At 51.0% G+C, this 15,396-nt stretch overlaps 1 protein-coding gene across 1 annotated transcript in view; it reads right to left on the reverse strand.

Annotated features, from left to right (window-relative positions):
• LOXHD1 (lipoxygenase homology domains 1) overlaps positions 1–15,192 on the reverse strand; it is a 101,430-nt gene extending 86,238 nt beyond the window's left edge. Inside the window, exons 1-4 of the mRNA XM_015561479.1 lie at positions 14,858–15,192; positions 12,056–12,170; positions 5,694–5,774; positions 5,035–5,219 (exon numbers count right to left, since the gene is read on the reverse strand). Coding sequence (XP_015416965.1) covers positions 5,035–5,219; positions 5,694–5,774; positions 12,056–12,170; positions 14,858–14,987 — 511 coding nt within the window. The 5' untranslated portion in view covers positions 14,988–15,192. The remainder of the gene's footprint in view (positions 1–5,034; positions 5,220–5,693; positions 5,775–12,055; positions 12,171–14,857) is intronic.
• Between the last annotated feature and the right edge of the window lie 204 nt (positions 15,193–15,396).

The following is a 15,396-nucleotide window of genomic DNA, read 5'->3' on the forward strand; positions in this document are numbered from 1 at the left end:
TGGGAACAGATGGGGTGGGCGGGAAGCTGCTGTGAAGTTCAGAGGAGGAGAGTGATGCGCGGCTGGCCCAGCTCTTCCCACCCTGAAGTCCTCATCACTGTGAGTCCACGGGCCCAGGACCACCTCGTAGGGTCCTGAGAAACAGTTACTCCTAACAGCACCTACAGCAACCAAAGCTCAGAGGGCCCTGGAGAACATGAGTGTTGTTAAGGGTACATATCAAGGAAGGGAAGAGGATTGGGAAGAAAGGTGCTTCCCACAGGCTTCCACGGCAGTCAAGGTCATGAGTCCATTCCCAGTTGTCTAGACAAGCCTGCCGGATTCTAGAGGCAGGTCCTGGCACTGAGTGGTTCCAAAGTCCTTTCTGATTCTGAGAGGACAGAATCCTGAGTCTGTGCATCTCAGAGGCAGAGCAAGCCTAAGAGCAGGAGAAGAGGACAAGGAAGCATCAGAATAGCAACAAGAGCAACAGCCACCATGATATTTACTGAGCACTTACTCTATGCCCACCGTGCACTAAGTCCTTTATATTTATTGTCCCAGTTAATCAGCTCAACCACTTTATGAGTGGAAATTAATGTTATCCTCCTTTTACAGATGAAGAATGGAGGCAAAGAGCTTAAGGCAAGCTTGCACAACTGGTGGAGTGGCAGAGTCAGGATTTGACCACAGAGAATAAGGGTCCAGAGACTGAGCTCATAGGTGGGAGGTAGGCACTATGTAGAAGAATAGAAAGTAAAGGGGGGGAGGCATATCCATAGCATAAGGGAGGTCATCAAAAGCCAATCTCTCACCCTGTAGAGGAGGGCTAGTCCTGGGCCCATCTTTGTCATTTGGTTGTGAAGGTAAACACTCTACTAATCCTGAAAAGACTCAAGAGGCCAACCGGTATGCCCAACTCTATAGAGGAAGAAACTGAGGCTGGGAGAGGAACTGAGATCTGCCCCAGGTCTCATCACTATTGGGTGGGAAACCCAGAACTAGAACTCGGGGTGTATAGTCTCATGTGCTTTGTGACCCAGAGAGTTATATTTTTTAATTAATGGTTTAATTACTCCCTGGTATTATCCAGTAGAAGCTGGGAGCAAGTCGGGCCTGTTGGCTTATTTGGCAGGACCCTCATGATGGGAGTTGTTTGCATCAATCACTCAGAATGCTTTCAATTTGCCTTTGCTTTTGCACCATGCAGTCCTCTGGCAGGGCCGCAATTCACTGCAGGTAGCGCAATTTGCACGAGCCCTTAACACATTAATCACAACCCCTGCCTTGTCCCGTCCTTTCTTCAAATGCACCCTAGGCACTTGCCCAACATGGTCTTGCTAAGACCAGGTGCACTTCTGGAGTTGTGTGATAATCACTGTATAGCACAGCATGGGCTGCAGTGAAATTACAACCCAGTTACCTGATGAAATAACCATGCGTGGAAACAGTAACTGGATTGGACAAATACAAGCCCATTTCCCAGACTCCGGGCAGCTTTCAGCCCCAGCGCTAGCTATACCATTTGGTATAGTTCTCTTTTCTCCGACAACTAGCCCCTCGGTCTCTTTTGGAGAATAGCATGAAACAGGCTGCAGTCATATTTATTATTAATCCATCAAAGACAAATACTTCTTAGAAAAAAACCTTATTCCTAAGGAGGCCTAGTGAGCAGGTCCCAGCTGGCAGGGAAGGGAATGGGACCCACCACAAACTGGGCCCTTAGGAGAGCAAGGGCCCTCTCTGCTGTTGGTAGAGCCTGGCTCTGAAACATTGACAAGCTGTTGTGCCTGGGCATTAACAGCCCCGGGGTGTGAACAGCCTCAGGCCAGCTGGAATTCAGCTCTCGGTTTCAGAGGCCTGTCTCATTGCCCAGAGCTTCCGTGAGCAATGTGGTGTGGGCTCATAAGTAAGCCACGTGACCATCTCAATGCTATTCAAGGTGAGAGAGTTGGAGGGTGGCACTGGGATGGGGACAATTACTTGGCCAAAAGGCAGGGAATGATATCATATCGGCACTGAGAAGTCCACGCAGAGTCTTCCAAAATTGGTCTAACCCACACTTTCCTACCATGTGACAGCCCCTAAACCTAGCCCTAACCTAACCCTAACCCTAACAAAACGCTAAACCTAACCCTAATGCTACCCTAACCCTAACCCTAACCCTAACTCCAACCCTACCGTAACCCTAACCCTAACTCTAAACCTACCCTAACCCTACACCCAATCCTAATCTTAACCCTACACCTAATCCTAACCCTAACAATAACCCTAATCAATAATGCTAAACCAACCCTAACTTTAACCCTAACCCTAACCCTAATTCATAGCCCTAACCCTTTTTACAGAGAGGAAGGGAGAGAAACCTAAACTCTAACCCTAAACCTAATCCTACCCTAAGCCTAACCCTAACCCTAGCCTAACCCTAACTCTACCCTAAACCTAAATCTAACCTTATTCCTAATCCTAACCCTAATGCTAATCCCTAACCTCACCCTAATCCCTAACCCTAACCCTGAAAAGTGGAGATAGTAATCAACCTTACCTCCTAGTGGTGCTCTGGATTTTATTTTTTTAAATATATTTTATTGATTTTTTACAGAGAGGAAGGGAGAGAGATAGAGAGCCTGAAACATCAATGAGAGAGAAACATCGATCAGCTGCCTCCTGCACATCTCCCACTGGGGATGTGCCCGCAACCCAGGTACATGCCCTTGACCGGAATCGAACCTGGGACCTTTCAGTCCACAAGCCGACGCTCTATCCACTGAGCCAAACCGGTTTCGGCTGGATTTTAAATTAGATAGTAATTGCAAAATGTACACACATGGGACACGGGCTACAGAAGTATTTTGTCCAAAGGACATGTAGCTAGTAAATGGCATTGTTGGGATTTGAACCTAGGACTCTATGACTTGCGATTTGGAGCTCTGAACCATGATGCCCTCTACCCTCTTTATGGGTGCCTGGTAGTAAGGCCATCTGTGCCCTCCACTGGACTGTGAGCACCTGGAGGGCAAGAACCATGTCCTTACCCCAGACCCAACCCCTAAGAGCAGCTCAGGGAGGCATCACCGACGGCAGCTGTTAGTGATGATGGGTCAGTTCAAGGCCTGGACAGGGGTTGCCATCAGTGTGTAAATGCCAACGTAGCTACTCTCCTTTTCTGGGTTCTGGGTTGTCAAAAGGTGAACCATTCCACACAGGGTGGAAGAAATCCTTCTGAACAAAGTCGGGCATTCATGGTAATGGAGGGAATGCCAAGAGGTGATGGCAGGAAGGCAATTTCACTAAACTTCTGGAGCAATTTGATAGCCAAGACTGCATTCCCAGGAATAACCAATGTGGTTATGCTAATGTGGTTATGCTGAAAAGTGCCTACCAACCTTCCCCAGGCCCCATGAAGTGCCAGGACCCCTGGTGCCCACACTAAGAGGGAGACAAGCACAGGGATGGCTGCCAACTCCCTGTGAGTGTGCACACATGTCTGAGATTCTTAGTCAGGAAGTGTGATGCCTGTACCAGTCCATTGAAATGTGGGGAGGAAGCCAGCCAGCCAAGACTGGGACACCCACTCCTGCTGACTCATTGGGGATAAGTCAGGAGAACCCAGGATTTTTTCTCCAGCAGCCTGAAGTCTTTGGCAAGAACTTAGGACTTGGGGTGCAGGCACCATATTCCTCTTTTCTTCTGGGTAAATAAGAGTCCTTTGATTGCAAAGTCAATATGGTATATTGCCACTGTTATAAAGAGTTAATGAAAACTTAGGATGCATTAAAAGAAGCAAGACATCAAGGAACCCTGAAGACAAAACAATCTTTAAAAAGAAGACGAAAGTTGAAGGTCTCCCACATCTTAATTTTGAAACTTCCTATAAAGCTACAATAATCAAACAGCATGGGACTGGCATAAGGGCAGACAGTCTGACCAATGAAACAGAACAGAGACCCCGGAAACAAACCCTCATGTATGTATGGTCAAATGACTTTCAACAAGGGTGCCTCTATTTTCTAATTCTTCTGTCATGATCAAATTTGTTTTTATAATAAAAGATCAATAACATATCTTTTTTTTAAAAAAAAGAATAAATTTGCAAGTTGTTATGATAGGGATCAGGGGAACAAGTCAAGTGTTCAAAGTCAGCTGGGAGATGGGCGATCAGAGGTAGACAGAGAAACTGAGAGCTGAAGCCCATTGGGACAGAGGATATGTCTGTTTCTGCCCAGCTGGGTTGCAAGAGAGGGTGGAACTTGGAGACCAAGAGTAGATGCTGGAAGGCAGAATCTAAGGGGTGTGTCAGCCTTCTGTTGTGACCACGGGAGTGTCACTTCTGGATGCCACATGCCTTTCCCTCCGGTGGCCCATGACTCTATGTGACCAGGATGTTATGATGAATGTACCCACATGTGCTAGTCCTTTTTGGAAAAGTATGCTCAACAATGGGGCGAGGTGAGGAGGTCAGAGCTTTAAGGAACAAAGATGAGATAAAATGGGACATGGACTACAGTGTGTGTTTTTACATGCTTTGTTCCTGAGTCCTGTTGAGCTAATATGACTGAATGTAAGGCCTTTTGCCAGACATGCACTTGAAATAAGCTGTTTCACTCATGAAAATCAGGAGCCGGGGGCAGCATGATGGAACGCTGGAAGCAGCCAGTTCTGATTCCCATCCACCATACCCTGACTGTAATGCACCTTCCTTGACATCAGAAGGGAGGTAATGGAATAGGAAAGCAGGGAATGCTGACCTTGAACTCAGAGGGACTCTTGGTAGATACCTGTTAACAGGAGCTGTTGAGACACAGGATGTGTTCAGGGCTGCTCCCGTCCACCCCTCTATCATGTCTCTAGGTCCTCTGACACTTCCCCACTTCCCATATAGGCTTGCTCTTGGGAAGGCCACAAGGACGAGATGGGGCTTCACCCAGGCCCTAGAAAACAGGAAGACCCTGGAGGGTGGCAAGGCGAGATGGAACTGCCCAGATGCATGACAGAGGCCTGGGTGAGCCCAGCCCCAGCAGGGAGGGGCGGTGGGCGAACCAGCCTGGCACTGACCTGTGGGTATGTCCATGGGGTTGAAGCTAGCCAACAGGTCACGGCACCACTGGCGGTCACCTTCCACCTTGCTCAGCCAGCTGTTGCAGTTGAAGTAGTAACGGAGGTGAGGCCGCTTCGTGTCGGTCAGAATCACACGGTCTAGGTACCAGCTGGAGTGCAAGCCTGTGTTGTCATGCTCAATCCTGGGCAGAAGCACACACCCACACTGTCATGGCAGCACAGAGATGACTCCCGTTTCACGCTGGACTACCCAGTTTACTCCAAGGAAAGGCTCAATCATTGTTGTTGGTACTTTACCTCTGGAACCCCAGTTTCCTCATCTACCAAATGGGGATAACTTGCAAGATGCTTATTAATGATGTTAATAAGTCTAGACTGCCTCGGTCTGCCTCTAACCACTGTGCTGGTGTCTCTCAAAGCACATTTCCCAAGTTTGTGAAAAATTGCCTTAACTTGTCTTAACCCAGAGAATTGAATCTCTAATGGGAAAGTTTAGAAAACTGTGACTTGGGGTAGAAGGAAAAGAATCAGGCCTTTTGTCTCCCCTCAAATGACACCAGGAGAGTAATAACACCCAGAAAGTGTCAATAGTGAAGTGAGTCCCTAATCTACCTGCCTCCATGCCATCCCAGCCTGGCCGGGGGCCCGACTCTCACCTGATTTTGTAGATGAGGCCCACATTGTTGGTTCTCACCCGGAAGACATCGATGTTGGCTTTCGCAAAGGCAGATTTGCTCCTGCAATGAACATGCACATAGCTTAGATCAGGCGTAGCTCACAGGCCCGGGAGGAAAGCCGAGGGCTGGCATCCCCTTCCTCCTCCACCGTCCCACTCCTGGATGTGCTACAAGCAACCGAGCCCATTCTGAGATTCCTTTCTGATGTGCTTTGGAGAGGCAGGGGCAAGGCCGGTGAGTGTTCATTCCTTGCTTTCACACCCAGGTTCTCAGGATCCTTGTCATGTACCACTAAGGCAAGCACAGAGAGCAATATTAGCCCCATGTTACACTCTAGTAAACTGCTAGTTGACTGCAGAGTTGGGACCAGAACCTGGCTCTCCAAAGCCATGATCCAACGTCCTCCGGTTGCTCTGGGTTGGGACAGTGGGGGAGGAAGGAAGGCATGATGGATGCCGTGGTACTCTCGGGTCTGCAGGCCTCCTGGCCTCTCCTTTCTTGCCTTGCTCTTGCTGGGGAGAGTTGCAATGGCAGCCCCAAGTGGATGCAGACCTTGGGTGTGAGTCCATGGTCCTGCCATTCCAACAAGAAAGGAAACACAACCCAAATCAGCAACCAGGGAAGTGGGGCGGTGAGGAAAGGCATGTTCTGCAGATGGTGCGAGCAGAAGCAGGTACACCTGAGATGGTCCACAGTGAGGTGCCAGGCGAGTCCAGCCCGGGAGCATCCTAGATCCCATCAGCTTAGACACTGGAGGGCTGGAGCAGCCGCACCATGGAGTCCTCCAGGAGCGAAAGCCTGAATCGCATGTGGATACCTGCTCTGTCTTCTGTGTGGGCTAGGACCCCTGCCATTCCAGCCCGGCCTGCTCGCAGCTCTTCCTGCCCCACGGTGATGCCTCTGTGGGGCTGAGAGCTGTAGACCTCCCACGGAGCTCCTAGCCAGGGATCTTGCATCAGCACAGCCCGTGGGAAAAGAAAGGCCCAGACACATATGCCTTTTTATTGCCATCAATATGTTTCCAAATGAAGAGAGATGTCAAGGGTCTTCTCCCCAAGGCAACAAGCCTCCAGCTCTCTCAGTAACAAAAGGCTTTTAAGGTTCTACAGACTCAGAAGCTGTGACTCTGAAAATAGACCCGCTTTGGCAAGCACTCTGCCCCGGGTGAAGTCTCCTTCTGGTGATGTGCACAGCACGAGACCCAGGCCCGCGGCCCCGCTAAAGCAGTGCAGAGCTCATGAAACCAGGTGACCATGGACACTGAGGCCAACTGTCAGGGGAAAGAGGCCCCAGAGGTGCCTCTGGGCACAGAGGGGAGGGGGCAAGAGTGGCCGACCCTTCTCGGTTTCGCCGGAGAGCAAGGGCCCACTCCCAGGCCCGCTGAATGTCCCTGTCAGGTTCTCACATCCAAGGGTAAATAACAGCGCACCTGTGCTTTGTTTCAGAGTCAAAGTGGTGGTTAAATGACTTGGAAAACTCGTGAACATCAACCCTGTGCATCAGAACAATGTGGATAGAAACAAAGAAATGAGTAAGAGGCACTTTCTATTTCTACATATGAGATGCCCCCCCCCCAAAAAAAGGGATTTTTAGAATAAATAGACGAGAGTCTTTACCTCAAATAAATACCCTACGAAACAGTCATCCTGGGGAGCAATAGGATGGAATATTATGCAGCCACTGAAAAGTCTGTTATAAAAGGAGATTTCATGAAACAGAGACAAGTTTATGATAGGGGCTTTAAAAAAGGAGGCAGGTTAAAATCCAATGTACAAACAGAACAACAATACACAGGACACCAACTTCATTTAAAAACAATGAAGACTGGGAGATTCCTATAGAAACATGTCTAGATGGAAAGACTATTATGAAGTGTTGTTATTTATTTATTATTTATCCTGGTCTGTATATATTTTTTAGTTTTCTGAAGGGAGCATGTCTTGGATTTGCAATTATGAGGAAAACACAGCCCCAGTCTCAGCAGCCCCCTCTCCCTGGCCTGCAGCTGCCTGTGGTGAAGTCTTTGGAATGAGCATGAGAGGTGCTGGCTTCCCGCGCTTAGGATGCAAGGATTTGGGAAATGGCTAAGGCCAATGTTTAGGGGAAGAGGAGGCTGTGGGTCTGGGAGGAAAGCAGCCAGCTTTCTGGGGTGCCTCCAACAAGCGTTCCGGAAGAGGGGCTCTCATAGCTGCACTCCGTAAGGGGGTTCCGCGCCTTCAGAAAGGCACCGTACACTGACCCCGGGGAGTGTGGATTCACATCCCAGCATGTTAAATGCTTGGCCATGGTGCTTTCTAATCACTCATCAAACAAATTTTAGAAAACAAGATGGAAGAAGGGAGACCAGGCCAGAGAGATCGAGGATGGGCCTCTCGGGACCACGCTGCAGCCGTCCAGGGGGACCATGGGAACAAAGCAATGGCCCACGGTGTCTATGAGATGGAGACCAACATCATCTTGACAAACAAGAGGAAGGCCTTCTGCATCGTGACTCTCTCTCCTTCGAGGAGGGGGAGGAAAGGACTCGGGCAGGGCCACACAGACTCCCTTCTCTCAGGAAGGGGCCTGGATAATCCCTAATGAGGCTCAATCTCAACCCACTGGGGATCAGATTCCAGGATCTGCACTTCTGGTGAGTCAGAATGCTAGTGCCTGTGGGTTTCAGAAAACCGACTGGGGTGGGGTGGAAACAACGAAGGACAGGGTTCCCTGGTCAAAGGAAACAGGAAACAGACTTCGTCATGCCTTCTGCTGGAGACTGCGGCTTCTCTGTGGCTCCTGGTCGATCTGCAAATGAAGGCTAATCCAGAGCACACACCCCTGCCCAGGGCCCCCACCCAGGGGAGCCTTTACAGGCCCACAAGGCATTTTAGCCGCCAACCAGGCAGGGCCAGCGGGCTGAAATGCCAGGCATTCTCGGACACTCTCAAAGGGTGAATTCTCAACAGGAGAACCATGTTCCAGAAGATACATGAGATCCCATCCTTTTGCCATATTCTGAATACGTGACCCAGTGTTAGGGTGGTCCTGGGTGATGGTGAAGGGAACCCCCAGGCCATGGCTGTTGGCACTTAACCAGTGTGGGGGTAGGGGTAGATGTCAGCTTATGGGGGAATCGAAATGAGCATGTCACAGCCTTTGCCACCAACAGGCACCAAAGTTCTTCTTGCAATAGGAATTATTTTGTGTTGAGGGGAACAAATCTTGATAAGCCATTTGGGAGTTGGAAGGGGAAAAATCTTGGGGCCTCAGACAAAAAGCACAGAGAGAGCAGGAATTGAGGGGAGAGAGAGGACATGGGAGAAGCGACTGAGAAAGACAGAGTGAGACACGTGGCTGGAGCTGTGGAGAAAGGGGTCAGGGAGGAATCCCAGGAAAGGTGGTGGCTTACTTTCAAGACTAAGGGGCCTGCTATTCCGTTTTAAGATATTCACCTTGCTGCAGAGTGAACTCTCTCTGGTGCCCCCAGCTATCATTGAAATCTGAAATCTGGTACACTGCAAATTGCCTGTAGAGTATGTGTGTGTGTGTGTGTGTGTGTGTGTGTGTGTGAGAGAGAGAGAGAGAGAGAGAGAGAACCCAGTTCCAGCTGACACACGGCTTTGTTTGGGGATGGCACTGCACAGTGAGGAGGGGACAGCCCAGATAGTGAGATGAGAGATTTGGGGACCAGTGGGCATTCTGAGCGGGCCGCAGGGACAGGTGGGGGTGAGGGTGGGCTGAGCTAACTGCATCTATGCCTCATGGAGCACGGTGACCCCGTGGCCTCTGCAGCTGGGTTACACGGGGACTTGGACCTGGAATTCCCTGGAAAGCCATGCTCCCTCCCAGACCCGAATGGAAAAAGTCCCGGTGAGGACTGTGTCTATACAATTCTCTTGGGAGACTGTCTCGGGTCCTGCAGCGGCCAGCCTCCGGTCTCCTCCTTCCCCGTGTACCTGCTCACGGGGGTCAGATTAATCTGTCTTGGACACAGAGTAAGTTGAACCTCCACTGATCAGCTTTCAAGCAAGACCTTTGCAGTCTGGTCCTCCCTGCCTTTCTGACCTGCCTCCTCTCTGCCCTCACGTAGCCAGTAGGTTCCCTCCCAGCTCCCACAGGCCTGTGGTGCCCCTGAAGCCACTATACTTTTGCAAGGTATTCCCCTTCTAAAGTACCTTCTCTCCTTTCCTCTCTTATCTGAGTCCTTTCTGCCATGTGAGGCCCAGAGGGCATATCCTCCCCTGTAAAGTCCTGCTCTAGCCGTGCTGATCCCACATCATTCACTGAGCTCTGACTATTTGCAAAGAACTGGGATAGACATGGGAGGCACAAAGCAGACCTCTCCTCATCCTCCCGCTCCACCTGGCATCTCTCTCCACATCACCTCCCGCCGCTCCAGGGCACACAGCTAGTAGTGTAAAACGTGCCCACAGCCCTGAAGCCTCCACTCCCCATGGGCCCAGCAGAGCCCTCAGGACCAGCCAGACTGGAGTCCTGGCCAGACCTGTGCTCCTGCTTCCCTCCCTGGAGCGCGATGCAGACACGGAGGGACCCTGTCAGCAGACTGCGGGGTGATTGGGGGTGGGGTGGGTTGTTGATTCCTATCGTGGGGCCAGCGGGAGAGGCTGGTGCCTCCATGAGGTGTCAGCAGAGCCTGGAGACTCCTGGCCCTGCCGGACCCTTCCCCACTCAGACGCCCAGGGACCCAGCTTCACACCGGGTTATGGAAGGCGACCTGGGGGCCATTCCCGAGAGGATATTTTGACAAATGAAAAAGGTGAGGGGGGAGAGTCTGAGGATGCTGGATGCACGAAAGCAGGAAAGACAGTGAGGAGCCACCACAAAGGAAGAAAATGGTTCTTTTCGTTTAAAAAAGACAGGCTGGGAACTCTAAAACCAAGTTGGCAAAATCCCCAAGGTCTAGTCGCTTCTCCCTCGAGGAGTGGCCTCTGGGAGGTCACATGGCAAAGAGGATGGGCATTTCATGTCTTCTCTTTACCGTGCCCACGACACTGGAGGGAAAGGCTCCACAAGCGAGTCACTCTGCAGGGTAAGCAGTGCAAGGAGGCGGGTACCCTGTTCTGCAGAAACAAAGGAGGAAGTTATGCCAGCCTCGACGCTGCACCTTCACACCACAGCCCACATTCAGGGCAAGCATGTGACACGGGGCCTCGTCATCTGCTAACCCCAGAACGCGGCGATGTCCTGGACTGTGGACCCAACCCCTCCACAGCTTCCCCTGCCACCCCTGGCGGTGCCAAGCCATTAACCCCAGAGGTCAAACCATGGAGCCCAGGAGGCCTCCCCCATTCCTGCCAGGGCCACCAGGCCGTGTGCTCAAGGAAAATGTTGACATCAAGACCTGGGCTGGAGGACCAGCTTTACCACCAACAAGCTCCATGACTTAGCGCTGCTCTCTGCTCCTCTCTAGGCCTCAGTTTCCCCACGAATGGTTGAGTTAGATTTGGTGGTTTTAAAGTTCCTCTTGGCTGTGGAGCTCTTGGCGCAAATAGAATCTGACTCAGACTCTCGGTAAAACAACCATAAGCTGAGCTGCTCCGGCGGAAGGAAGGATGGGGTGGGCTCAGGACCAGATGGTCAGTCCCCTGCGCCATTCAGCACAGATTGAGTGCCAGCTGCCCAGACCATCCCCAAGGCCCCTCGACATCTCTGGAATTCATTGATTCTGCTAAGTGTTACTGCGTATGTCTGTATGTGCACGTGTGTGGTGGGGGAAAGGATTGAAGAGAAGAGAGAGCAGCCCCTGCTCTCAATGGGTTACAGTAAAATGGGAGACACTGGTGTGAGCATGTGCGTGCGCACGCACGCACACATACACATACACACACACACAAACACATCTGCACAAACACACACAGGAGTAATGCAGGCAGGTTTAATAAGCTGTGGGTCCCTGGATGCAGAGCATTGAAGCTCATGGCTCTCTCATATGCATGATCTTGTCTCCTCTTCCCAAAGGTCCTATGAGTTTTGTAAAAAGGGGATTATTAATTCCAGATGTCGTATGAGGAAGCCAAGTCTTCGGATGCACGAGATTTGGCCAAAGTTACATGGCAGCTAAGTGGTAAAGCTGGGCCCAGACCCAGGCTGCTTGACCCCAAGTATTATTCTCCCACATCAAGAACAGCTCAGATGGATTCATGGGAAATTCCGAGATTCAAAATGGGAGTATCCTGCACATAAAAATCAGGAGAGGAGCTGAGGAAGGTTGACAGGAAATCGCTGGGAGAGACCTGGCTGTGGTTAGCAGAGGCCCCTACCCCTTACTGTGCCTGTGGACACACGTCTTCTCCCCTGGGTTCCAACCGGCCCAGGACCCAGGTTGAGTTGGTACTCACTTGCTGGTGAGATGGAGCTTGGGAGAGAGCCCATTCTCTCCGAAAATGGTGATGAAGACATTGGCGTCTGTCCCTGCACCACGAACATCCCCCGTGGCTGTGACCACCTCATACACTGGAGGAGGAAAGGAGAAGACAGATGGCAGGCTCAGAAAAACACCATGAATCTCATGTGGGCTTGGAGAAGCCATCGAGCCTGCCAGCCCTGCAGGGGGTGCCCAGCCACAAAGGACTCTGTGAACTCCTGCTACAGCCTGCAATCTCCTGAGCCACAATCAGACCCACAGCAAGTCCTAGTGTGAGACCCAAACCTCCCGCTTAATGCTGCACAGTCATTTGACAGGAAAGGCCGGGGGCAAGTCCAGGTCACACACTATACAGCATCAGTACCAGAGTCCAGTGCGAGGCCTCCAGACGCCCAGCCTGTGCTCTTTCCAGCCCAGCACATGGATGTCCTCCTAGACACGACCTTCAGGGCCTATACCTAGCTCTCACCTTCCTCTTTGCCCTCTGCACCGCCCTCACCTCCCATGACCTCCTGGGCATTGTCATTAACCTCAGGATGCTACTCTGTACCAGAATGGCTACCATAAAAAAGGCTGACAATGCTAAGTATTGGCAAGAATGTGGAGCCATTGCACTCTCAGACATTACTAGTGAGAGTGTAAATTGTTACAAGCCCTGGTGTCCACCTGATGACCCACTAGTTCTACTTCTAATTATAATTCTAAGAGAAATTAGTGCATGTGTCCATCAAAAGACGTGTACAAGATCTGTAGCAACTTTGTTCATAATAGATAAAAACTGGAAATAACCCAAGAATCCATCAACAGTAGAAAGGTTAAATCAATGGTGATGCATTTATAAAATGTGATAGTACACCACAACCACAAAAAACACAAACTACATAACATGTCACAACATGGATGAATCTCTCAGATATAATATTGAGTGAAAGAGAAGCTAGACACCAAAAAAGTACACTGCATGATCCCATTTACATGAAGTTCAAGAACAGAAAACACTAATCTGTGGTGATAGAATCAGGAAAGCTGTTACTGCTGGGAAGGAGAGTGAGGGAGCTTTCTGGAGGTTGGCTGTGCCCTGTGTCCTGTTCTGAATGATGGTTACACAAGCTGCACAGATGTAAAAATGTGTCACGTTGCACCTTTGTGAGTTTTGTGCTGAAATATATATTATTTCTCAATTTTAAAAATTTTAACCAAAACATTAAAAAGTTAGATAGCCGAAGAACTATCTTGTGGAAGACAAATATATTGTGGAAAACACAAAATTCTGTTTGACCCCAGAGGCACGACCCCAACTCTTAAAGTCCCCTCATCCACACAAAGAACTGTCAGTCAGTTGCTCTTAGCACACGGCCTGCTAAGTGGGAGATGCTCAATAAGTAATTGCCTGGGTGGATGAATGAGATATGAACTCAATCAATGAAATGGATATGAACTATGAAACTAAATGGACCAGTATTTAAATCCCAATTCTATTACTGGATATGTGGTTTCAACCAAATTTCTTAGCCTCAACTGCCTCATCTCTAAAATAGGGATAATTTCTCCCTCAAAAGGTTATGTTAAGGATTAAATCAAAATAAAGTTTTCAACGGTCATTGTCCTTGACTCAGCATTTCCATTTCTGGGACCTTATCTTGCAGACACTCTTCCACAGTTGGATGAAAGAAGTGCATTCCGGATGTGAGGGCGATCTGGCTGCGACATCTGTCACCCCATTGATCGCCAGGGTTGATTCGGCTGATCTGGCTGGCTAGGCGGGTGTCCCCCTCCTCCCTCACCGATCCATGTGCGTCCCTCCCGAAGCTGCGCGCTCGGTTGAAGAGGACGACCTTCCCCCCCGAGGAGAGGACCGGTCTTCGGTCAAGGGTATACGAGTAGCTGCGCTCCCCTGCTAGAACCTCCAAACAAGCTCTCAAGAAGTGCATTCCATAAGGAGTTGGACTTATCCTCATCACAATCAACACCACCATCATCATCTCCATTGTTGTCAGCAGCAGCAGCAGCAATCACCTCATCTCACTGCATCAGCTCATTCACCACTTTCCAAGGAGGCTGCCTTGGGAGATTGTATCCCAACATGTCTCTGGGCAACCCCTGTCTGGTTGTAGGAGAGGAGAGGCCCGGGGCTGGAGGCTTGTGCAGGATGGCCTCTTGGGTCCCTTTGGGTCTCAGACTCTGCTGAGTCATTCTCTTCCCTTCATAGGCCCTGTCTCAGTCAGGCGATACACTGAGGTGCCTTCTCTGGTTTACCTGGCAAGAAGGTGGAGCATTTCAAAGCGGCTCCCGTGCCCCCCAGGAGACTAAAAGGATAAGGCCCTGGGCCCGGAGAACTGCCTTCTCCACCCGGACCATAGCCGCTCTCCAGAAAAGCCAGAAACCCCATCTCCCGAGGCCACAGTGACAGAGTCCCCAGTCCCCACTGGGCATGTGATGAGAGGTCAGGCCTCCTCCCCACCACATCCCTTCACGGCCCGGTCAGGCCAGGCCCTGCCTGAAGCAGCCCACACCATGGAGACCGGGCTGGAACGTGGCTCTGGGGATGTGTACAACCTGAAGAGTTGGGCGCTGTGGCTCCAGTGCATTCTGTGCCACTAAGGCCGTGACCAAGGGCAGGTCGCCTCGCCTCTCGAGCAGCGGGGGCCTCGTGTAACACCTGCTCCATCTACGCCAAGGGTTTCAGCACAGGTGCAACCTCCCGTTCCTCCCTCAAAGCACCGGCCCAAGCTCCCAGGCACTGCGCTGCCCGCCCACCCTTGGCCTGCGCCCTCACCTCGGGCCTTGTAGTACTCATGCTCCAGCTCGTCCTCGTTGTCCTCCGAGTCGTAGTTCAGCAGCTCCTCCTCATACAGCGCGATGAAGTCAATGTCTTTCTTCCTCCTCTTTTTCTTCTGGGGCATCATTTTGCCAGCTGCCCTTTCCTGGCACTTGCTGGCTCACTGCACCCACCTCTCTGCACCTCCTTGGACCCTCAACCCTCTCTCCCTACACTCCTGTGCTCACGTCTGGTGGGGCCAGAGCCCACACTCGGTGTACCCTGTGCCCACCGTGCTGCTCCCGTTCCCCCACTTCTTTGGCCTCTGAGCCCTTCCTATCCCTGGCCCCTCTCTCTGCCACCCTCTGGCTGGCCACCTCCTCCTGCTCCTGCCCTGGGGTTTCTCCTTGGGCCTCATCATTTATTCATGGGGACTGAAAGCAGGCTGTCCTCCTTCCTCCCAGCCCCTCCCATCAGCCCCCACTCTCCCCTTCATGGAGAATCAGGTGAAATCGAACCCTCAGCATCAGCTTCCCACCTGGCCTCCCAGCAAGGGG

Source organism: Myotis davidii, unplaced genomic scaffold (assembly GCF_000327345.1).
Source record: "Myotis davidii unplaced genomic scaffold, ASM32734v1 scaffold815, whole genome shotgun sequence".
Taxonomy (NCBI): Eukaryota; Metazoa; Chordata; class Mammalia; order Chiroptera; family Vespertilionidae; genus Myotis; species Myotis davidii.